Source organism: Emydura macquarii, unplaced genomic scaffold (genome assembly GCF_026122565.2).
Source record: "Emydura macquarii macquarii isolate MOO-44397 ecotype Brisbane River unplaced genomic scaffold, CSIRO-AGI_Emac_v2 contig_2676, whole genome shotgun sequence".
Taxonomy (NCBI): Eukaryota; Metazoa; Chordata; order Testudines; family Chelidae; genus Emydura; species Emydura macquarii.
In genome coordinates, this window is record NW_027132813.1 from 6874835 (window position 1) to 6899608 (window position 24774).

General features: G+C 39.8%; 1 protein-coding gene across 3 annotated transcripts in view; it reads left to right on the forward strand.

Moving 5' to 3' along the window:
- The first annotated feature begins 1042 nt into the window (after window positions 1-1042).
- CLIP4 (CAP-Gly domain containing linker protein family member 4) overlaps window positions 1043-24774 on the forward strand; it is a 41080-nt gene continuing 17348 nt past the window's right edge. Inside the window, exons 1-10 of one of the 3 annotated variants that reach the window (XM_067564808.1) lie at window positions 1043-1191; window positions 5666-5719; window positions 6371-6518; window positions 9817-9956; window positions 10839-10932; window positions 11663-11824; window positions 15455-15573; window positions 20610-20846; window positions 23383-23518; window positions 24309-24449. In XM_067564808.1, coding sequence (XP_067420909.1) covers window positions 6386-6518; window positions 9817-9956; window positions 10839-10932; window positions 11663-11824; window positions 15455-15573; window positions 20610-20846; window positions 23383-23518; window positions 24309-24449 — 1162 coding nt within the window. In that variant the 5' untranslated portion in view covers window positions 1043-1191; window positions 5666-5719; window positions 6371-6385. Of the gene's footprint in view, window positions 1192-1267; window positions 1413-4019; window positions 4068-5665; window positions 5720-6370; window positions 6519-9816; window positions 9957-10838; window positions 10933-11662; window positions 11825-15454; window positions 15574-20609; window positions 20847-23382; window positions 23519-24308; window positions 24450-24774 lie in introns of those variants that run through there. The other 2 variants (XM_067564810.1, XM_067564809.1) reach the window with 2 other exon arrangements.

Sequence of the window (24774 nt, forward strand, 5' to 3'; positions counted from 1 at the left end):
TAATGCTGGGGGCTGGAATTAGTGATGCCAGCTGCCCCTCATGCCTCAGTAGTACCCACTGAGGTGTCAGTGGACACAAGAACTAATGGATATAAACTGGCTATCAAGTTTAGACTTGAATTAGATGCAGGTTTCTAACCATCAAAGGAGTGAAGTTCTGGAGTAGCCTTCCAAGGGGGCTAGTGGGGGCAAAAACCTAGATGGCTTCAAAACTGAACTTGATAAATGTATGGAGTGATGGTATTATGGGACAGCCTCGTTTGGCAATTGACTGATCTTTGACTACTGATAGTAGAGATGCCAGTGGCCTCTGAAGAGATGTTAGATGTGGTGGGTTCCGGGTTATTACAGAGAATTCTTTCTCGGGTGTCTGGCTGGTGAGTCTTGCCCGCATGATCAGTGTTTAACTGATCGCCATATTTGGGGTCAGGAAGGAATTTTCCCCAGGACAGATTGGCAAAGGCTCTGGGGATTTTTCACCTTCCTCTGTAGCATGGAGCAGGGCTCACTTGCTGGTGGATTCTCTGTATGATAAAGGCTTTACTCCATGATTTGAGGACTTTAATAACTCAGTGGTAGGTTTGGGGTTTATTACAGGAGTGGCTGGATGCGGTTCCACAGCCTACTTTGTGCAGGAGGTCAGGCTAGATGATCACATTGGTCCCTTCTGACCTTAGCGTTTCAGTCTACGAACTATCCCCTGGGTGGAGGCTCCCATCTCCCCCAGCTCTCCTGCCTCCCCACCCTCATAATCCTCCCCCCTCCCAGGGTCGCCCCTGCCTCTCATCAGGGGCTGCCACAGCCAGCAGCTCCTTCTCCCTCGGGCGGGGCTACCCTGCCCCTCCCCGTCCCAGCCAGTTCCCTCCCGCCCCGCGCCTCAGCGCCCAGCGGGAAACAGGTCACAGCAGCCACAGGGAGGAGCCCGAGCTAATAATGGGCGGGGCTAGGGGATGTCTCTCTCTCTCTCTCTCTCTGGGGCGGGGCTGAGCGCTGCGGCGCAGGGCTCGCGGCGCTGGAGCTGGCGGGGGAAGAGGCGGAGCCGCCGCCTGCTGCTGCGCTGCGGCCGGGGGCGGGCTGCGGGCGGTGCATGCAGCGCGGGGGCGGCGGGCAGAGTCTCGGGGCTGCTGGGGCCGACCGGGGAGCAGCCGCCCGGTGCAGCGCGTTCGCCCGTCCCCGCGGAGCTGCCTGCGGGTAACGGGCCCGGGGGCTGGTAGGGGCGGGGGCTGCAGAGAGCGGGCGGGGGCGTGTTGTGGCAGGGCCGGTAGCCAAGGTCCCTGCGCGGGTGTGGGTGGCTCCCTCTGGGACTGCTTTGACTCTGCATCCCCTCCCCTGTCTGCCTGTGAGAACGGGTCCGGGCCCGGCTGGACAGGTGTCGCCACAGGGGGACGGGACCCCTTAGGCCCGTGGTAGAGGTAGGTGCCCTGCGTCTCGCTGGGTCCCGGCCTGCGCAGCTGACAGCAGGTGCGGAGTGGGAGGGGACAGCCACAGCCGCCTTCCCGCAGCGTCAGAGCGGGGGCAAGGTGGGTTCCCCTGGCCCTGCTGTGGGTTCTCCGCCTCCGCACGCTGCTGCTGCTAGGATGACTCTCTGCCTTGGTTTATTGATCTGTTGCTGTTGGGCAGGGCCTGTGCCTTTGCCAGGCTTTTGATTCCACCGGCTGACCCACGTTTAAAAAAAAATCCCAGTGATACCCGACGTTAAACCTTTTGTCTCCCCACCTATCGTATCACAGCCAGGGGGGCCAGTCTGCCTGAATCCTTGCCTAGTGCATTTTTAAGTGCAGTAACTTTACTGGCAGGTGAGTAGAGTTGGGTGAAATTTTTTGGACAGTTAGTTTATTGAATGAAAAACGAAGTTTTGGTTGATGTGAAACCATGAATTTCACACACACAGTTTTGGCTGTTAAAAAACCAGTGATGGGATGCTGCTGTCGTCCCTTTCCAACATTCTGATCTTTCCTCCAGTTAGGGAACACTTCTGGGTTGTTGGTGACCCAGTCCTAGTTCTGGAACAGACCTGAAATTGATTAATTGAAAATCATGAAAAACTTCAGATTTGGTATGACCCAAACCAAACTTTTTTTGTGGAACTGCCACTAAACCAAACCCTCCACCCCCAGTTATTCATCTTGGTCTAATAAAGAGTCATGCAAGTGTTAATGTATTAAGTTTCACTAAGTATCTGTCTAAGACAGGACTTATTCTGATAATGAGGTTTTATACAGTGTGTCTGTCTTTTCATATTGTCAGAGCAACAGACTGTGTGGACAACCCTGTCTCCTGTGGTCTCCTTTTCCCTTTGGTTGCAAGCGATTAAACTGGTTAAGAATAGCAGAACTTAATCTAATTTGATTCGAGTTGCCATTTGTGAAAGACTTGTACGTGTATGGGAGAGGTTGGTGGGAATTTAATAAAGCAGAAAGTGCAGTATTACAATGATCAGGGTTTCATTACTTGATCTATATTTCCGCTCACTTTAGAGACCATCCAAGAAACAGTGTTTAATAAAACTAGGAACTTATTTCTAGGAGACAAAACAGGCAGTCTCTCTACCTCCTATAATTACTCTCCTTCCCCCACCCGAGCCTCTCTCTTGTCTAGCTCTAAATGGCCAATAACATTCCACCTAACGAATATTGTTCCCCTTATATAATGTGGCTTGCATTTTTGGCTAAATATATTACGGTATGCTCTCTCTACCTCAGTGTAAGCATTTGAAATCTTTGAATAGCTTCCCCCAATTTACGCAAATTTTATAAATTGCTAAAGTGAAGGAATTCGAGAGCTTCAGGAAAGCTGTTATACTGTAAGTAAAGTAGTAGGGTTAAAGCATCAGACTGGATTTCAGATTAGACAGGACACAATTTTAATTTGAGAAAGTAAAATATTATTCCTTGCTACTTTAAAAGCCCTTAAAGCAGTGGTTCCCAACCTTTTTGAGTGAAAGCCCCACTGGTTAACACTAGGTAAAACCCGCCCCCTCACGGGCCATAAACACATACAACCCCTATAAACGTATACTAATAATAATAATGAATAACACTAAATTACATAAATAACAATAAATTACTCTTACCTGAGTGAAAAGCTAAGCCTTCCCTGGTACAGCTGCCACCACATGCCCCGTGTGGTCCTGCCCACCTCTTCTCATCCCTCATGGACTGAGGATAACGGAGGCGGGCCCTGGTGCGTTGGCCGGGGCTGCTCCTCTCTGGCTGGGGGGGGCTGCTCCTCTGCTTCGGTCAGAGTGGAGCTTGGAGCTGCTGCTCTCTCAGGGGGGCTGCTGCTTCGCTCTGGCCGGCGTGGCGCTCGAGGCTGCTGCACCTGGTGTGGAGCTCGGAGAGCTAAATGAACTCAATGTTATTGAAGCCTTATGGACTCCCTGTAATCTTTGGTGCCCCCCCCCCCCAGGGGGTCCTGCATCCCAGGTTGGGAACCATTGCCTTGAAGGCTTCATGGATATCCTCTTCCCATGATTACACTGTGTACTGTATGTAGTAATGCTAGTGATGTAATTCTTATACTTCATTGGATTTGATGTGCACTTGGGTCTTGAAGCATCGTATGTTTGACCTCTGCTGCTTAGAAAATGTTGGCTGTAGTTACTTACAATCTTTTCTGCATACTATACTGTTATCTATGGGATTTAACTTGGAAGACCTATGTGTAGCAGCATTTAAATATTACTTGTATGCGTTTTCTTTGCCCACCTGTTGGATTTTTATAAATGCTTTCAGTTACCCATCTTTCTAGAGGCCCTCATCCAACAGATACGTTGAGCCTTTATGATAATCCTTCTGTATTTGGCAGTCTCACTCTTCAGTGTAAAGACAAGATCTTCTACCTGGCCTTTCTTTGATCTGCAAAGATACTATTCTTATTCTTAGGGAAGGTCTACACTACTCCTTAAGTCGATATAATTTACATCGCCACCCCGACGCAAGTTACGGTGACCTAAGTGCTGTCCACACAGGTGCTATATTGGTGGGAGAGTCTCTCTCATGGAGGTGGAGTAATTATGCCGATGGAGGAGCTCTCTCTAACCCTTAACTAACCATTGATCTCCAAAGGTTAGGAAATCCATATTTGCTTTTCAACATTCAATGCATTTCTGTATCACCTTGACTCCTTAATTCTTCCTATTAGATGCAATGACATTTCCTGTTGTCATTTTAAAAACTGTTTTCAGCCACAACTTACATTGTGACAGCCAGTTTTCCTCACTTCCTCTAAATTTTCCCAACTACCCTTCACCAGACCTCCAAATTTCTCATCCTACCAACATCTTTCACTCCAGGTTTGTAGGCCATCGTGATGTAAATATAATAAGATTGGTTTTTCTATCGTGTTCTTGATGGTTATAAAGCATTATGGCTGGCAGTAAGTGATATCTTTAATGGTGGGTTTGTCCACTTCAGATCTAAGTAGCAGTGACCTGGAGGGGACATCTCAGTGGTTGAGTAGCTAATTCAGTCTCCCTGGCTCATCCATTCTTTGACCTGACTGCAGGGGCTCTCCTGGGACAGTGGGGAAGGCCAGGGTCTGGACTGTTCCCAGCCTGCATCTCTGCCCCCTGTCTCTGGGGTAAAACCACTGCAACCATTGTAAAAACCCTTCTCTCATTGAGCACCAAACACCAGTTCATTGCTGGCTGCCATGCTTTCCACTTGTTCCTTCCTCGTTCACCCCTCAGGCAAAAGCCTGGGTAAATAGATGACTCTTAATAATAACAAATGAGCCTTGCAGCTCAACAAATTCTAGCTCTGTCAAGTTAACTGGATAAGTGAATTTCTGAGTCGAGAGCTCTACAAGTAGTTTTCACAGTACAAATTGCTTTAGAAGATGCACAGACATCAGTGATGAATGCAGTATAAATTCCTGTATAAAAGGTATACACATGGACTTCCAAAAATGCATTGTGATCTACTTTTTCCCTCAGTGGATCATAGCCCACTATGCTAGTATGTAAGTGATGTAGAACCTATCCTGTCTACACCTCACACTAAACTATTTAGGTCTAAGTGTCCTTTTGATTGGTATGTGTGATAGAACTGTATAGCTGTGCATAGAAGTTTATAGGAATTTGTAGAGTCACTAGCTAGATGGTTTTACTCAGTAGCCAGAAATAAATGTTGTGATCCATAGGGATGGGATGTCTCTTGTGTGTTTTGTTTTGCTTTTTGGAGAAAACCCTTTGAAGTTGTGGTATTTTAGTAATATATCTAACTTTTCAGGGAAGTAAACATGGTTGGAAACAATAGCACTGGCACATGAGGAGTGTAGGGAGGCAGAAAGTAGTAACCCCTGTGTTATGGCCAAATTTAAACTTTGGCAAGCATCTCTATTCTTGTAAAATGTGTCATGGTATCTTTAAGTGTGAGTGTCCAGGACCTAGGTTTTCAGTTTTTCATCCAAAAGATAGTATCTCAGCACAGTTACCCCAGCAGAATGATGGTGGTATTGATTCAGTTCTAATTAAGTAGTGGTGCCACCCCCAGTGGTACTTGCTCAGGTCAGTGTTCTCCTTTACATTTACTGACTGGCTCTCATTTGATCCTGTTCAGTTTGAGATTGGATTAGAATGCAGCCTGCCTAATACAAAATGTAGCTAATTATGCTGTTAAATATTTTTGTATATCCATTTGATTTTAATTATTATTTTTATTAGGTTATTCTGTGGCTTAGAAAGTTGGCTGGAGGTACTGGAGGTTACAGCACCACGGTAAGTACGCTATATTAAATTTAGGGCGGACAGGTTGGGAAGGGAACTGCTATGGAGACAGGCAGAGCAGGGAGGGGACCCGGAAATTTAGAGGAGACTCAGGAATGAATCAGCCTTTGAGAGCTGGGGCCTTCCATGGGAAGATTAGAGTGGTGAGAACACTTGCCATCTTTGGGAAAGGGAGGGAACAGTAGACTGACTGGTTTCTTGTTTGTGGGGGCAGGGAAGGGAGGTGAAGCTTAAGATGAGAATGCTGAAGATGAGTAATACTTAGCACTTTACATTTTCATAAGGGCGTACAGACATTAAACTATTAATCCTCACAGTATGCCTGTGAACTATGGCAGTATCCCTTTCATGATTTCACAGATGGAAAAACTGAGACAGGGACTTTAAATAACTTCCCTAAGACAATACAACAAATCAGTGACAGACAGGATTACAACTTGGGTCTTTCCAGCATCATGTTCAAGCTACTTGTTTCTACTAATAAATACATTTTATTATCACAAAACTGTAATAACTACAGTCTTTTGCATGTTTCAAAAAGGAAAAAGATCAACTTCAGTGTAAATCACTGTTTATAGTTGTGTATTGTAATAGAACATAGCCTACAGTATTTGGAGTGGGTTTTTCCTCCTTGTTTTTAAGGTGGCTTTCTAGAAGATGACCATAGAGGATCTCCCAGAACCTTCCCAAGAAGGAGATTCATTGATTGAAAGATATCAGTTTTTATTCCCAGGCTCCGAAACATCAGTTACCTTTTCAGTTGCGGCAGCACCAATGCCTTCAGACTGTGGTATGTATATTTACAGAAGGCAAGAGTTTGTAGAACTACTTTGAGAGTATGTGCAGTGCCTGAGTTTGAAAGAGGAAAGTGAGATTAAAAGGGTACCATCAACTTAAAAATTATGCTTCTGTCTGAAAATGTATCTACAGCTTATTACAAGTAACACCTGAAATTTCTACAAGTGAAATTAGTGGAAAAATTTATTTTCTAGTTTAATTTGTGCATTTCAAAGCACTTTGTTTTCAATCAGTTTTGCTATTTCTTCTGTATTTTGTCACTGTAACCTTCCCTTGTTTTTGCAGGCTCTCCTGTTTTTTTGTAGGCTCTTCATACATCAACATGGAAGTGAACATTGTCTAAATTAAAAAAAACCCCCAAAACTGTAAATCCACAAAAATTGGCAGATGAACCCAAATGCAGGTGCAGCACCTGAAAATGGGGCTTGGTCCACGATTGGGGTTCTAGGCAATTCTCTAACATAAACAATATGGGGGTTTGCTGTCATGTACAGACTCCTATATATGACTTGGGTGTTTAAAGTTTTGTTTTTTGGTGTTTAAAGTGCAGTTATATGCTGAAAGGACTCTGTAAAATTTGAGTTATTGGGGTTTCATGTTTGTTCTCTAACTTTTCATAGCCAAGTTGCTCAGTTTACCTGTTAAAAAGATAACTTATTTTTAACTACAAACTCAGTCTGGGATCTAAAAGTTAAGGTGTACCCTTTCTGGTTTGTGCATTATTTGTTAACACTAAAACTTGTCTATTCACATAGGAATTCTCTCACTCTCTCAGAGCTGTATGAAACTAATAGGAATAAAAAGTAATAACTAACTTATTTGTATCAGACTAATAAACAGATGTGACTCTGACTACACACAGTGAGTCTGAATCTGCACTGTACCCATACCAGTTTTATGCCAGTAGCACTCCAAAACACTATTTTTAACTTGTTATAAAACTGTAATGGTGTAGAGAATCAGGACCGTTGAGTAGAACTCTCAATAATATAGTTATAGCTTCTTCTATCAGAGGATCTCAAAGCATTTAACAAATATTTATTCCTCAATTCTATTGGAGATTTAAGTGTGGTGTTTTCATTTTAGATATTGGGGAAACTGAGGCACAGAAAGTTTAGGGGGCATGATCCTCTTTTCACTGAAGTCAATGTAAAGAGATTTACCAAAAGTCACACGGTGCATTAGTTTTAAAGCTAGTGCTAAAACCCAACTCTGTTGATGTGCAATCCCATGCTTTAGCCATCAGATTATGCAACCTCCCTGATGAGAACAAAGATGCCATTTTTCCAGTCAACTGTTTAACCATAACCACTCCAAAATGGTGGTTGTTGCTGCTCATCTTGGATACTGTCTCTGATCACCCCTTTATGGTATCTGGAGCTTAGCTTCAGCAATGTGTGTGTGCCTTGAGAGAGCAGGTACCGGGTGAGAACCCAAGGTATTGGATCTGCTTTTTTAGCCCCCTATCCAATCCTTTTTCCCTGCCTATGGTGGTGGTTGCTTTTTTAATGTAACAGGTTTATAAACCCTTTTACTGTTTACTGATATGGATATCAGAGTTGGCCAACTGTTACATACTTTTTGTTAGTTTCTCTCCTCAGTACTTGTTTAGAATATTTTAACTTTTTTTACCCAAATGTGCTGGTTGTTATATTTTAATAAAGTTGCCTTACGTACATACATAATAGAGAAACAACTTCCCAGCAGTTTAGAGATCTGGGGGAGATTCATGGAAGATAATCATGGCTAGCCCATTGTCTGCTTGTGACTTGCCGTAATAGCTTTCAGCATGAGATTTTCTTGGGCCTAGAAAGAGGATAAATGTAATGGGTACATTGTATTTATTCCCCAAGCTATCTGATTTGTTGGTGCAGGGTGGCCTGTGTTAAGAAACAAGGCTTGAGTGATTTTTGGCTGAATTTGGATTTTAATCAGAATTCATAAGTGATCAAGGGCTTTGAAGACCTACTCTACTTTTTGCCCTTTGGAGTCAAGGGGACGTGGTGAGAGAAGCTTTAGAATATTAATGTATATGCTTCTCATTTGCTTTATCTATTGACTCAGCTGAAGTTGTGGTGATTCTCACTTCGTGGGGAAAAGTCGTGGTGATGCATCCAGAGGTAGTTTATACCATCTCACCTCTTCCAGTGTCACATTCTCATCCCTGTCCCAGAAGTCTGAGACTATATTTACTCAGAATAATATCTCTGTCCAGCCAGCCCTGTATCTGCAACTGATGCAAGACAAGTTGACATTTTATGCGTTCATTTTAAACCTTTACAGAAGGCAGCGTCATAATAGCCTTTGTGGTGGCAAAAGTTCAGTGATTACCACTTTCCAGTCATTGACTGAATAAGGTGTATCTAGCTTCCTTTCCTCCTGCAAATAATCATAGCTATCCAAATTCTTCATATGCTTATTTTCAGGGTTTAAAAAATTTCCCAAATACATAGCATACTAGCTTGGGGGTGGGAGGGTGGAGGATATCCACTACCATACATACATTTCTAATCTGGAAGGCTGTATATTTGATGCATGCATTTTGGATTGTATTATAAGGGAGTTTCGTGCTTTACAAAAGAAAATTCTTTGTGAAGTTGGTGGTGGTTGGCTAGATTTTTTCAAAGGTTCTGGGTACCTGCAGCTCCCATCAATTTCAGCAGAATTTGAGTGTAAAGCATCTTTGAACATCAGGCAATGAATGCCTTTTCTTATTATCCTGATTATTCTTTATTTTTTTTCTCCTGGATGTCATGTATAAGTGTGCTTTGTTTTTATGTGATTTTTTTTGGAGGAGGAGGAAGAAGGGAAAGAAAAGGTTCATAACTTTCAGTAAGCAGGCGCAAGGTCCATCACTGTAGTTGACTCTACTAACGGCTTGTCTGTGCTCAGGAATAGCCTTGATTCAGCAGTCTGTGACCAACTTGAAGCATGGGTAAACTTCTCTTAGCATAATTGTTGCAAACCCTTGCATGTAATCAGTATAGCTGTACTGGTACTCTGGGACAAGGTCTAAACTTAAAGGTCAGCCCCAGAGTACCAGTACAGCTATACTGATTGCTGATTCATGGCTTTCCAAGCTGTAGTCAAGGTCTAAATAAGCGGAAAAGACAAAGAGAAGAGGCTGAATTTGCTAATGAGTCTAAATTTCAAACTTTGCGTGTGCGTCTCTTTCCTACTTCTTGCCCCTCCAAAATTTTAAAAAGTAGATGTACTGTTGAAGCATTTTAATACCCAGATTTGCATATAATGCTTCAGATCCTTTTTTTTTTTTTTTAAATAAAAAACAGAGTTCTCCTTCTTCGATCCCAATGATGCAGCATGCCAAGAAATTCTTTTCAACCCTAAAACAACAGTTTCTGAATTGTTCGCCATCTTACGGCAATGGGTCCCACAGGTCCAGCAGAACATTGATATCATTGGGAATGAGGTGAGGAATGAATGAGGATTCCTGAACATTTTCAATGTTAAAGAAAAGTTGTATAATATTGATAATGATCAGAATTGATCTTATTCAACAGCTGAAATGATCACAGGTCCAAGAGATTGTTTTTGCCTTATAGCACATAATTACTGTCCAGGATACCATGGTACAAGCACCAATTACAGTAGAAGCTGCTTTCAGCTATCTTTGTGAAACAGAAGGAAGATTGATAGATAACTATTCCAGAAAATTGTGAGAAGGAAGCAAGGATGGGTTGAAGAAACAAATGGAGAAGTTGTTTTTGGAACTAAATGATTGTTTTTCCCATCTTCCACTTTTCCACTTACAATAACTTTAAAATTCTGACAAACTAAGTCAGACTTTGAGTGGGATTTGCAAAAGCATCTAAATCATTTGGGAGCTGAAGCCTTTTCCTTTATCTTTCATCAGGTTGTGTAGATTTTCTAGATAGTCCAGTATGTGTTCTTCTTACAACATTATAATTAGAGGTTTTCCCAGTGTACTGGGGGACCAAAAGATTAAAGTATGGGTGAGGAAGAGAAATTAGTATTTAAACAGAATTAGTTTTCCTGGGTTGCATTGCATCTGACACTTGGACGGTTAAGTTTTCAACACATTAAAGCCAAGTTACTGCTAATGATTGGAAGAATGATTTAAAATCTGTAAGTACTGAAGGTTAATGATATTTAGTCATTTTGTATCTATGCATGTTTCTGAGTTATGTATTAACTATAGTGTACTGGTAATGCACTTTAGCAAACTGCTTTGCTAGTCTCCACTGCAACAAATCCATAAGTCTGCATCTGAAAGCAGAATTTATTCAATAATCACACCACTTATGTGTTACACGGTGCTGTTTTTCTGCAGATCATTGAGAGAGGCTGCAATGTGAATGATAGAGATGGATTGACTGATATGACTCTCTTACATTACACCTGCAAGTCAGGGGCTCATGGTATTGGTGAGTAAAGAAACATAGAAATTAGAAATGGAAATGTTTGCCTAAATAAATCACATAATCTACTCTTCCTTCCATTTCTAAATTGTTCCTTATAGTAAATTTGCTTGTTCGTGGCCTTAACTCTTGTAACATGTTTGTATAGTGCCTTTCTTAGTGGCTGTTAGAAGAGATGATAAAGAAAATATGGTATGTATTAATACCAATTAAAAATAAACTAAACATCACAGTGAGGTTTCTCTCTTGTTTATATTGAAATCTCAGACTCCTTGGGAGAGAGAAGGCATCTTCGGTCACTTTTCATGCATATATATATAGGAAATAAGAGTGCATTTAACCCTCTCTTTCTTGAAGACTCTTATTAGCTTCCACCACAGTATTTTTTTACACTGATACTAAACCCAGTCTCCATTCTACTCCAACAAAAGTGGGCGGGGTGGCTGATGGAGCTTTAACTTTGTTGGCAGAAGTGGTCTGAGAATTGGGCATTGTGCCTCATTACACCACCTCCCTGACCCTCCCCTGATGCCCATGTTTCGTATCTTGCCTAATCCTCAAAAGAGCCATTTTGCAGTAATGTGTTTTTCTATAGTCTTTGCTACATGTAGCCATTAATTTTGGATACCAAGTTTTTCAAATGCATTACAAGGAATATCTAGGCTGGTATATTATACCACACTATTAAACTCTTAAATAACATTTAAAACAACTTGTTAAAAAAACTGCTTTGCAGGTGATGTTGAGACTGCTGCCAAATTCGCCTCCCAGCTTATTGATCTGGGTGCAGATACCAGCTTGCGTAGTCGCTGGACAAATATGAATGCTTTGCATTATGCAGCCTACTTTGATGTTCCAGAACTTATTAGAGTTATTTTGAAAAATGCAAAGCCAAAAGGTAGGTATTATCAAGCATCAATTTCCTTAGGTAATATGCCATTCTGCCCTTCAGTTAACCTCATTGACCCAGCCAGTAAATGGGGTTGTGTAGGTACAGCCGTGGGGTGTGTGTGTGTGTGTGTGTGTGTGTGTGTGTGTGTGTAAAGTCATTTCTCATTCTCTTTAGTTTGCTTTATTAGTCCATTTTCTCTGAACTGAGTTTAGGCTGTAGTGCATAGGCCAGGTTGTTTTTAAAGACGAGAGAGTACGATGGGCTCAGACTTTATAAGTAGTGAATGGGAACTAAGGGAATAGAGAGGGGAAAATAGGGTGATATAGCTTCAGTTTATTCACCTCTAAACATTTGCTGGCACAGTGAAAAAAGTGATGTAGAAAAACAAAAGCACAATTGTTCTACATGTTTTGCAAAGTCTCAGGCTTTCTGAGGTGCCCTTATGGGCAAGAAGCAGACTCAGAAAGTAAAAAGCAGGTATGGGGTAGATCGATTCTGGAAAACGTAACAGAAGATGAGAGAGATGCATGCCGCTAGCAATTGGAACTGCTATTGATGTGTTAATTTGTCTCACCTCTACCACCCCCTTTAAAAACAAAGCAACTAAAGTGTCGTATCTGAGACAGCAGAATGGGGACAGATTGGAATGGGAGACCCCACTGATAGTCATAAATGCATTTAAAGCTCTGCAAATAATGGTATCAATTAATAATCAAAGTCTAATCCAGTATATTAATGTAAAAGGTGATTGACACTCGTTTCTGAAGCAGAAGTTAATGTTACTGTCTTCCTAATCTGTATGAATATCTACACCAATAAACAGTTTGTGTATTGTACTAAATAAACTTCCTTCTGGTTATAGAGCCGTCTTGTAGCCAGTCTTGTAGAGTTGTCAGATGCCTCTTTTGGCTAGCTGTAATGAAAAAGACTTAATTTTAAACACCTAAAAGCTGCCCTTTTATGAATATTGACAACTTAATGCCCCATTGCATGTCTAAAAATGTCATTTAGACACACGGGGTTTGTTTATCAGATCTTGTATAAGGGATTGTCAGAGTATAAATCCATAAGCATAGGTGCTAGTGACTGCTTTAGCATCTCTCAAAAACAGACTGATGGGCCCTCATATCCAAGGGCACAATTAAAAGGCAAAATCCTGATTTCTGTTACCGTAGGGAGCTCCTTTCTGTTAATCCCTGTCACCGCTCGAGGTAAGCCTGGATCTTTCCACAGTGCACAAATGCTAGCCAGAATTCTTCCTTCTGATGCATCATATCTCCTGATAATGTAGGGACAACAAACGGTAGCCAGCAACAGGAGACAAACTACTATTGCTTATGTTCAGAGGAGTAGTCAACATCATGTTGCAAGAGCCACCCCCTCCCCATCATGACCTGCAGCTGCAGAAAGGCTCCTGTGCCAAACACCTGGGTTCGGTTCTCCTGCATGGCTGCCTCAGGAAAGGGTAGGGTTTTGTCCAGACATCAAAGAAAACCTATCTGGGCAAATGACATGCCACTTGTTAGTTCCCAGATGAGTAACACCCACAACCTAAGAAAAATGCGATCACCTTGAGAAGTTTATAAAACAAACTACTTGACACAATTTATATTAGTTGACTTAATATGTTTGGAGGTTTGGATTAGTGTAAGAAAAACCCTTAACACTTGGGGGGCAAGACTTGGACAGACTGTTCCATAAGAATGCAGTTACAATTTCATTTCAAGTCTTGCAGAGAAACAAATATACAGGTACAGACAGAACATAATTTTTTGGTTTGTAGTGAGCTGTGTGGAGGGACCCAAGTACGCCTTGTTAGGGGTCCATACTTCACCTGTTCTGGAAAAAAAAGTCACAAGATATATGTAACCTTTCAAGCAAAAGGTGTAATGAATATGACATGAATTTAGAGACACTCTTTCAAGGAGAGCCAGTTACCACATGGGCTTGATTTACTGCTGCAGTGGTGTGTCCTGCATTATTTCATATAACACTTTCAGCTCTAAGAATATTAGAGTGAATCTATATAGAGAATTGGTTTATCCTCAAGTGGGTAAACATATTCAGATATGAGAACTGTTTCATTCCTTAGGAATGAAATAATGTTTTTGTGTGTCATACTTTTGGTATAATGTATAATCACATGGATCATTCACAGCAAACTGTGTTGCTGCATATTTCTTTCCCTTCAGATAGTTCCCAGGTAATTATACAGGCTGCCCAGGTAAGCTGGAATTATGTTTAAACATACCAAATACATTTAAAACATGCCTTCAGGTTTTGTCTAAATATTTTTATTTTCATATATGTTGTGCAAAACTACAAAGTCACTTTAAAATGCAATAAAGAGGTAATGCTAATAACCTTGAAGTGCGTGACTAAGTTTTGAGGATTTGGCGATGGTCTGATAAAAATATTTGAAGGCTTTCATTTAAAAAGAAAAAAAGACTGGATTTTCAGAGGTGCTGAACACCTGTAGCTCTCATTGACTTTAGTTGGTGATATCTGTATTCAGCACCGCTGGAAATCAGGTCATATATGGATATGGAAATGTCTGGTTGATAGCCTAACTAGGTATGCAAATTTGCCTGGCTGTATGGATTATCACCAATATTGTATTGGTAATAGACTTTTGAAGCTTATATGTAAAGTTACCAAGTTCATATTGGTGTAGTCCCATTCAAAAAGGAGTATGTTAACACAAAGTAGATGCCTTTTAAAGAATGCCAGCAGGGTCTACATGGGGCAGTTAGAATGCAACACATTAGTGCACTTTGTAAATCTCATTCTGGTGTGCTTTGGTGTGCCATGTAGACAACCTCTCTGAGGCTAGAGGGCTCAGAGTTGAAAGGTTCCGTGTCCATTTTCGTGGCTGCAGATTCAAATTTGATCTCGGTTAGTAACGTCTGAAAGTCATATGAAGGTTGCTTGGTACTGTATATGAAATGAGTTGGAGTTATGGAAGAATGTCCACATCCCAAACTGGCACCCATTTTGTTAGCCTTCGTACTGATGCCAAAGAGTGAATGGATATTGAGACTGTACTCTTTTCTATCAGCTAAAAGTAATTGCTTAAAGGGAGGTTGAGGCATGTTGGGGTAATCTGGGGGAATTTGTATTATACTGTACCTTTTCTTTGATTGGATTATGACATTTCATTCTGTAAACTGTCAATCTAGGACCCTTTACTATCACTACATTTCTTTTTATGAAGTAAAAAGGAGAAGCTGGAGGTGGAATCAGTTTTTGCCCAATAATTGTCTGGAAAATATACTTTTGTCAAAGTTTAAGTGTTTAAACAATGAATAAAAATATAAATGTACAAATGTCTTGTTACTTACTCAGAATGCTAAGTCATTTATATGCTATCTGCTATTTAGCTATTAACAGTCAGCGTTATAAAATGACAGGAATTAATTAAGCTAGAAGATGGGAGTTTGTAAAGAACATACATATATGATTGAGGCAGGTATGCTACATAAAATCACCTTTCATTAGCATCTGGGTTACAGATAATGCTTATGTATAAAATTTCAAAATAAAATGTAAAACTTAATTTACTATTAAAGAATCTGAAAGATGAAATGTTTTTAGTAATATCTCTTCCATTCGCACACATGTGATATTTAATTGCAGATGTGGATGCCACCTGCAGTGACTTTGATTTTGGAACAGCTTTGCATATTGCTGCGTTTAACTTGTGTACAGCAGCTGTGAAGTGTTTACTGGAACATGGAGCAAATCCTGCCTTTCGGGTAAGGTGTTACATTTCAGATGAACCAGAAGGATGAAAATTAATTATTTTGACTGTTTTGTAGTGTCATTGTAGTCAGGTTGGTCGCAGGATATGAGACATGGTAGATAAGGCAATATTTTTTATTGGACCATCTTCTGTTGGTGAAAGATACATGCTTTCAAACTACCCAGAGTTCTTCAGGTCTGGGGAAAGAAATCTGCATGTCTGAACTAAATACAAGTTGGAACACAGATAGTTAAGCAGAGGGGGTAATATTGTTAGGAGGGCACTTGAAATGGAGTGGACAATAAGAGTTGTATTGTTCATGCAAAAGGAGTTTGATGTGGGCCTTTGAAGGGTTAGCAGACTGAGGTGTGTTAGTTTGTTGTACCATGAAATCCGTGTCTCTGTTAAGTCCATGGTTTTAGTGTCTAGCAGCAATTTCCAGGATTGCCTTTTGAAGGTGTTGGGCAGGTTTTCTTTAAGGATGAGTATTGAAAGATCAGGTATGGATCGATCACTTTGTGGAAAGTGTTAGTCCACAGGTGGTAGGGAGTTTTTGTCTTTTATAATTTTCCTGTGTGAGTTCATTAGAGAGTGTAGTGATTAATTTGACTGTCATTTAAGAAAACTTGGATGCAGTGGTGGGTGTAGCCATGTTGGTCCCAGGATATTACAGAGACAAGTGGTTGGTGAGAGAGACAGGCTTTTGAGCTTACACAGAGTTCTCCTTCAGTTATGGGAAATGTATTCAGCGTGTCGCAGTGAAATACAAGGTGGAACATATTTCAAGGGACCATTAATGGTGAAGTGTCCAGTAAATATTTCTTCACTCATAGGGAGGAAAGGTGGGGGGGAAGCTGGGGAAGGGGATGTTATCTGAGTTCTCTGTCCTCATATTCAAAGGAAACCTGCATAACACTTTGAAAAGATGAGCCTGGGAGCTTATATTCATGATTTTTATTATCTAGCAAAGTAATGAACTTAATAGATATATTGGATTTATGGCTTATTACAACAATCTAGAACTCCCCTCCCTCCAAGCTTTTCTTTTTCTTCCTTTCCCACCATGACTGGAGAGGTGTTAACTGGCCACTTCACCTTGTATGGTCCCTTGGCAGATCGCTTGAAAGATGTTTAACTACTTATGCTATACAATTTGTTCCATGTTGTATTTAGCTGTGATGCTCTGGATATGCCTACACTGCAATTAAAAACCCATGGGTGGCCTGTGTCACCTGACTCGGGCTCATAGGGCTTGGGCTAAATGTGAGCCAGAATGTCTACACTGCACCATAATTGAATAGCCCCTTAGCCTGAGCCCAAGTCAACTGACACAGGCCAGCTGAAGGTTTGCAGTGTAGGCATACCCTCTGAATACATTTCCCAGACCTGGAGAAGAGCTAGCTCTTATCTAAGCTTGAAAGTTTGTGTCTCTCACCAACAGATTCATCTTGTCTCTCAACATTTAAGAAAACTAATCCTCCCTCCTTGCCTCCCTCAAAAAAAGTAACAACCAGTCTTGGGATTTGGTCAGGTGAAAAGATATTGTATTGAGTGGTTCTGTCTGAAAATCATTGGTAATTAATTTTCCTTTTTGGAAGGCTATCTTTTATGTATCCAATCCTAGATTTCTGTCAAGATCCAGTTCTGTCTTAATCAGTTTAGCCACAGTCCTCATATTTTTCCATTACTGTATGCCTGTCTTTTTATTGGTTAATGCCCCTTTGTCCCCTAAAGGAGCCATAATCACAGAGCTGTACCTCTGTCCAGAAACATAGGAATGCAGCCAAAGATCATCACAAAAGTTGTGTATTGATTAGTCATAGTCTTGCCTTAATCACATGAGCCCAAAGATAGTCTCTCTCTCTGACCACTCTGATTGCCACTTGTGCATGTGAGAAAAGTCCTGTGGTGGCTTCTCTTCCATATGGAAGATTAGTAACTCTGACTTTTTTCTGAAGGAAACTAGAGTGACTTCTGCTATGAGGCTCCTAAGAAAGAGAAGGTTTGGAGTTATGGAAATATTAGTGTGGGATTTTGGTTATAATTATCAATGTGTAGATTATACACATTGCCTTTCTATATTCAGTGTATGGCTTTAAAACAGTTTAATGGATACCTCCTAAACTAGTTATCCCTGGGGGAAAAAAGAAGATTTTGACCACACCTAGCATAGCTTATGATCTTCCACAAGTCCTTGCGTGTTTTCCTCCTACAGCTGTTCTGCTAAAAACAATAGGTCTGTGGCAAATTATGGGTATGCCTGTTACTAAAGGGATAAAATGAAAGAACTACTGTACTATTTTAAAATGATTCCATAAGATCTTCCATCACAGTATCCACAAACTTACATGTTCCTTGTAGCAGCCATTTGGACTTCTCCTGCTACAGGGTGAGACAGTTTTAAATCTTTAAAAATTTCATCTTAGTTGTAAATGCTTCTATAAGTGTTTGATTTGCTCATCTTAAGAATTGCGTTGTTAGTTAGTCTTCATACCCCATCAGTCATTAGTGCATGTACTTAGATTGCACTTTGTATTAGGAACTAAACTAAGACTATCAGTTTTTCCACATCTTGTAAAGCCTGTCAATACTAAATATTACTACTAAAAGTACTGTTCATGATGCTCTCATTTGTGCTTTGTGGTGCAGAGACTGTCATTTATTATGCGTTCTTACAGTGCTTATCAAAATGTGTCTCAACCTGGTATCCTTTAGATGCAGTCATAATATAAATGCTAAATAACAATCTCACGTTGTTTACAGCAAGCACAGCTAAATTGTCCATGGAGCAGCTGTTTTCACATACAGCCAGGGTGACCTTGTTTGTGCCTGCAGCTACCATGCTGTCTAACAGTCTCTGTATCCCTCATTCTAGGAAAGCCTAGTTAGCTATGCCACACTGCCTTGAAATAAAGTTCCCAGCATGCATCCAAGCAGCACATAGACAGTGTACTCTGGGATGCCCTACCACATAACTGGAAGACAGGAGGACCGGTAAACTAGGCTACAATTATGTGGCAACTTAGGCCACTGAAAATGAAGCTTTGCTAGCTGCCCTGTGTACTAACCAAATACTAGGCATACGGTGTTGTGAGCAGACACAAGCCACGTTTAGAGTTAAGCATATCACTATTAGTTAAAAACCTTGTAAAAATTGTACTTTCAACACTGTCTTGGCTCAACATATCAAATTTGGTTAAAGTTGATAGTGATTGAAAGCCATTGCCAGCTAGTAGCTTTTTAGTGGTCTGCCTCCCATTATCAATGCTCTTGATTAACTATATATAACAAACAAATATATTTTGTATTAAGGCCAGTTGGAGAATCCTTGGTTTATGTGCCAATGATGGTATGGAAACTTTCAGAACATCATTGCAGTCTGTTTTATCACTCTTTAATATGCACTTTAATGCTGTATTTTGTCTCAGTCAAATACCTGTTTTGTACATATATATGTAATATTACCGCTTGTCATCAGTGTGTGTATATTAGACTGAGACTGCAAAATGTCTTTTTCTTTTTTTTTTTTTCTTTTTTCTTTTTTCAAGTGCTTTTTAGATTTAGGAAGAGGAAAAGTGCAGAAAGTAGTAAACTCTTCCTTCTTTCTTAAAATTGTGGCCTCATGGATTTGTTTTCCCAAAATTAATTTTTATTTTTAAAACCAGCTACCAAGGTTAAGACCTTTCAACATGAACAGGTTTTTGCACCTCCAATATTCTGGAATGGAAATGTTGCTGAAACTTGATCTATAATAATGCATGTGGAACTGATGCAACAGACTTAAAAACAAAGAAGGGATGGCTTCATTCATTTTTATATTTTAGTAGTTTGCTTGTAGTTTAACTTTTATGTCTTCCTGAAGTGATGCATATGCCCATAAAGAGACTAAATGAGATGGAAGGAGAGGGGTGGATGGGGAGAAAAAGGGGGGATGGGGAAAGAAAAGAAAAAATAGCCGATATTTGGAAGGACTGTACTGAAATCAGGTACATAAATGACTTGGTAAAAAATAGAAGAATAACAAAAGAAAAATAATGACCAACAATATAAATATAACATGGAACAAAGATTTTTGACATGGTAGATATTTGGAATTCACCTAAGTCCATCTGCTCTCTCAGTGAGACATGTACACTATTCTGTACTCTGGAGAGCCAGGGGGTGAAATCCTAGCCTTGCTGAAGTCAATGGGAGTTTTGCCACTGACTTGAATAGGCTGGGATTTTAATTGTGGGTTGGTAGTTACCCAAACTTGATTCAGAGCTCAGTAGTAGGTGTTCTAGTGCCATTCCTGCAGAGAGAGACTTGCGCAGAACCCCATTGACTTCAGCAAGGCTCCATGTAAGCACAGGGTCTGCTTGCCTGCCTCTTGTTGCAGGGCCTTAAGGTACTGAATCAGGATTATAATTTTCTAGGGCTATTATTGGAAGGCCTTATAGGGACTCCACAAGGAATTACACAAGTGAAGTTTTTTTTCTCTGGATAAATATTGAGAAACCCTGATTTTATTATTTTTCAAGTACTTTGTTTTTTCAACTGCTTTATTTTTCTTGCAATCTGTAAATGTTATATGTACTAGTATAATTTTGTCTCACAATTAGAGTAAACCTCACTGAAAAATTCATTTATAATTGTTCTTTAATGTTACACTGAGGAAAGATCTATTCCTTGAGATATTTCAGAACTATGTTGGCGTTATTGGCCTGAATTTTCAAACCTGGTGCCTAGACTTAGGTGTCTAAATCCCTGTTTAGGTACATACGTTTTTTTTTTCAGATGCACTGAGCATCTAAAGTGCTACTAAAGTCAATGGAAACTGCAGGAGCTCAGCACCTTTGACAATAAGGTACCCTTACTATGGCTTTAGATGCCTAATTTTGGGCAACCATGTTTGAAAATTTTAGTGCTGGTTAATAACTCAAAAAAAAAAAAAATTGTAACAAATCATTGTGAATGGATACTACTTTTGCATAGCCAGGTTTTGGCCTGCCTTAATGTTAAGTCTTTTCATTAACTCTGCTCCTTCATTCTCCTACTTTGTTTATATAGAATGACAAAGGACAGATTCCGGCAGATGTGGTTCCTGATCCAGTAGACATGCCATTGGAGATGGCAGATGCTGCAGCAAGTGCAAAAGAAATTAAGCAGATGCTGTTGGATGCGGTGCCTCTGTCATGTGACATCTCAAAGGCCATGCTTCCAAACTATGATCATGTCACTGGCAAGGCCATGCTTATGTCACTTGGCTTGAAACTGGGAGATCGTGTTGTTATCGCAGGGCAGAAGGTACAGTGAATAAATTTGAAACTGCACAAGTAATCTCTGTGCACGAGGCGTTTGTAGTTCATTTGAAACTTATTTCTGATCTGTAAGTGTAAAATAATTTCTGGAAGGTATGAAATATGGATGGCAGTAGAGATGTAAGATATTTCCACTGCTAGCAAAGCAGGTGGAAAGGAAAATCCCCTCATAAGAAGGTGAAAGCTTGTATATTAGTGAACCTTTTAACTAAAGCAGATTGTGAAAAGCAGGTTTTGGCAGGCAAAATTTGTATTTTGTACCTGCAAAACCCTTCCTTAATGGTCCATCAGAATAAATAAGTGAGGCTTAGTCTTTATAGGGTGTATGAGAATATGGATCCAAAATGTTGCAAGAGCTCACAAATGCCATTTGCAGGAGCTTGTGACAGGAGTATATGTTCCATAGAATTAATTTCGTTTCTATTTCCAGAAACCAGTAAAAGGTAAATTGAATTCTGTTTCGCCTTTACTTACCTAATTTCATTGGTGCACTGCAGCTAACATCTCCTTTAATGAAACACCACTGTGTTATAAAGATAGCAATATGATCGAAGGAGCAATGAGTACTTCAGTTAAAATAACTCCAGCTCACATTTTTATCGCTTTAAAAGCTATCATATCACAGTTAACTAAATAAGTTTGTTTGGAAAATTGTTTTTCTGTTGGTAGCTATATTGGTATATATGTAGTCATATATGTTTTCCTTTTCTTGTAGATAGCAAGGATTCAGAAATGATTTAAGAACTATAGGATTTTTTTAAAGATTGCTACAAGCACACATGCAAACTTTACAGACACACCTGTTTATGAGAGCAGAATTCAGCATTTGGGTATTCATGCACCTATGACAACAGTACTTGCATATTTGCTTTTTCTAATTTTTATGATATTAAAGCTAGATTTAGAATTTGTTCTTTTCAATTAAAAAACTTGCCCTTCCAGAGTGTGAAGCAGCTTCCATTTTGAATTTGCATTTGACATGTGGCTGAAATTGGGTCAGGAAAGGTGGCACAGAATCATTAGACATACAAAAGGCATGTTAACTGAAATACAGACAAGAAACTGCATGTTCTGACAAGATAATTAACGAACGTATGGAAGTTGTTTAGCCAGAAACCATTATGCAGTGAAAGCAAAGAAGAAAATAACAGCCATCAAAAATACTCTAGCTGCAAGTCAATCTAAGCTTCAGAACAAGAAGAAAGAAATTGGTACTTATTCCAGTTATATACATAGAATGCTAGTTTTTATTTTGACATTGCACGACAGCACTGAACACCTGTAAACTGTAACACTTTCATTCTCTATATATGGATGAAGTTTTCTAGACTTGGAGTCCTTTAGTCTGAAAAGATGCCACTAAAGTGCTGCACCTCTGATAAGATGTCAGAGGCCAGATTTTGTGGCTATAGATGAAGTAATCCTATAATAGTGAAATTTAAAGGGGACAGGTAAAACATGGGGTAAAAGGAAGCTGTCCTCATTTTTTGCTGCTTTCTGATGTATAAAAAGGCTGATCTGAAAGGTTTTTTTAAATAAATAAATAAATAAAATGGGATGGGGATGCTTCTCTTTGCTGAATTTCGAATGTTAACACTCTTCCCGCCTCATCCCCAGATCTTACCTGTCCTTGAAATTATAGTGATAAATAGCAAAATTAAGGCAACACAGAAGACTGAAAGCTGAGTATTTGAAAGGGGAAGGTTTTTTTATTTTTAGTAAGACTAATTTAAAAACTAAGTTTTAAAACTGATTTAAATCCCTTCTTTTAAATTGTTGGGAGAAAGACATCTTAGTTAATGATTCAGCATCCTGCCCCTTAAATGTGAGCTCACATCTGCTGAGGCTTGAAGAAGTCCTTTGGCAAAACAAGATAAGACAATCTTGATGCTCCTGATCCTTTTTTTAAAAAGCAGGATCTAGATCAACATTTTTATTGAGGGAAAAAAAATGAAAACAAACAACCTTTCAGGCTTTATTTTTGCATTAGCAGAAGGAATAAAGATCATGGACTCTTTGAAAATAAAATTTCTTTGCATTTTAAATTTTAGTGATAGTCTGAATGTGTTTTCTTTCATTTTATTTTATACTCTTTCCCCTTTTTCCGTATAGGCCCATATTCTGCAAGATACTTAAGCATGTGCCTAACTTTAAGCAGGTGTTATCCATTGAAGTCAATGAATAAACCCTGCTTTGTTAGGCATATGCTGAAGTACTTTGCTGCATTGGTGTAATTGTCTAATGGTACTTGTTGTTTGACTCCTTTCTATAGTGCAAACTGCCAATAAATACTGCTTTTGTTCAATCTCAGATGAATTAGCCCTGTCTCTAACATCTTAGAACACTGGCATTCTTGAAGGAAAAGGATTTCTGCCCTCAAGGGAGGCAGAGGAATGTGAACGTGGCATCTCTGTACCGATCAAGGATCTGGAGATGACTTATTGTCATCTTATATAGCACCTAAGGGACATGGTATTTACTTACTATTCACAAAGTTATTCTGTGTTGGTTATTTTCTTTAGGTTGGTACATTAAGATTTTGTGGCACAACAGAATTTGCCAGTGGGCAGTGGGCTGGTGTAGAGCTGGATGACCCAGAAGGAAAGAACAATGGAAGTGTTGGAAAAGTCCAGTACTTCAAGTGTGCGCCGAAATGCGGTATAGCTTTATTTTCTACATGTTTTTTACAGGCACTTTGAAACCTTCATTTAAAAAAAAAAAAAAAAAAAAAAGAAAAGAAAAATGTTGGTTTGATTAGATGAAGCCTTTTGGGGTGGATAAATACAAATTGTTCATTTCAGATTTTTCTATTTTATAAATTTCTTTAACTGCTCCTAATTTGTCAGTTCTAAGTGGTTGCAGCAGAAACTGTTTCTGATTACTTCCTTAAAACTGTAATGCAGTATCTTTCCAGTTCTGCTATCTTCATTGGTTATTTGCTTTTCTCACAGTTGTAATTTTCTGTTTTGACATTTTCTTTCATAGCTTGCCTGGCTTTCCCCTTTGAAAGAGATTCTTTTTGTAGCATTCATACAGATAAGCCGCCCTTAAAATTTCTTTCCAGTATAACCCTCCAGTGAATGTGATGTTGTCTTTTTTCTTGTTTTGCCAAATTGAGGTGTATATATTGTAAATTTGCTTAGCATTTCATTTCCACCTGTGAGGTGTTTCAGGTTCTTATTCTGAGAGATGGTCTAGCTCAGTTTGTAACTCAGCCAGGAGTGTCCTTTGTGATGTTGGGCAGAGCCGGAGGCATGGGATAAAGTGACTTGCCCATCTGTAACAATCCATAATGATTGAGACAGTGAGCTGCTATGTTGACAAGTACTTAGATAAATTGATTAACCTAAGAGATAATAGCTTAATTTTTTTTGTCGCATTACTTCTCTTGGTTCTACATACTGCATATAAAAACAGATGCATTTCTCTTTTTTTTTTTATTCTCCAGGTATCTTTGCACCTCTTTCTAAAATAAGTAAGGCTTCAGATCACAAGAAGAATTTTGTCAGAAGTTCTTCCACACGATCTTCTACTTCGATCAAGTCCAAGAAAATTGATGTAACACACATAACTTCAAAAGTGAATACTGGTAAATATTTTTTATAAAGCCAGTAGTGTGTCTGAATTCATAACAATCTCAAAAAATTAGACAGTAATCTTGCATATCTTTATATTAAAATCCTTGCTTGGCGTTAATTCATCCTCTTGGGCTGAGAAAGTAGTATGACATATAATTAATAAATCTTCTCATTAACTGAAGTTCGCTAACCTTTAAAGCTGTTAGTGCTGAGAGGTGTTGAGCATCTGTCACTCCCATTGAAATAACCTTAAACTGCTGATGCTTATTAATGGAGGGAGGGACAGTGTTGGGAGAGGGAGGAATGACAATTGGAGCCCTATGGGGTGGGCTGGCC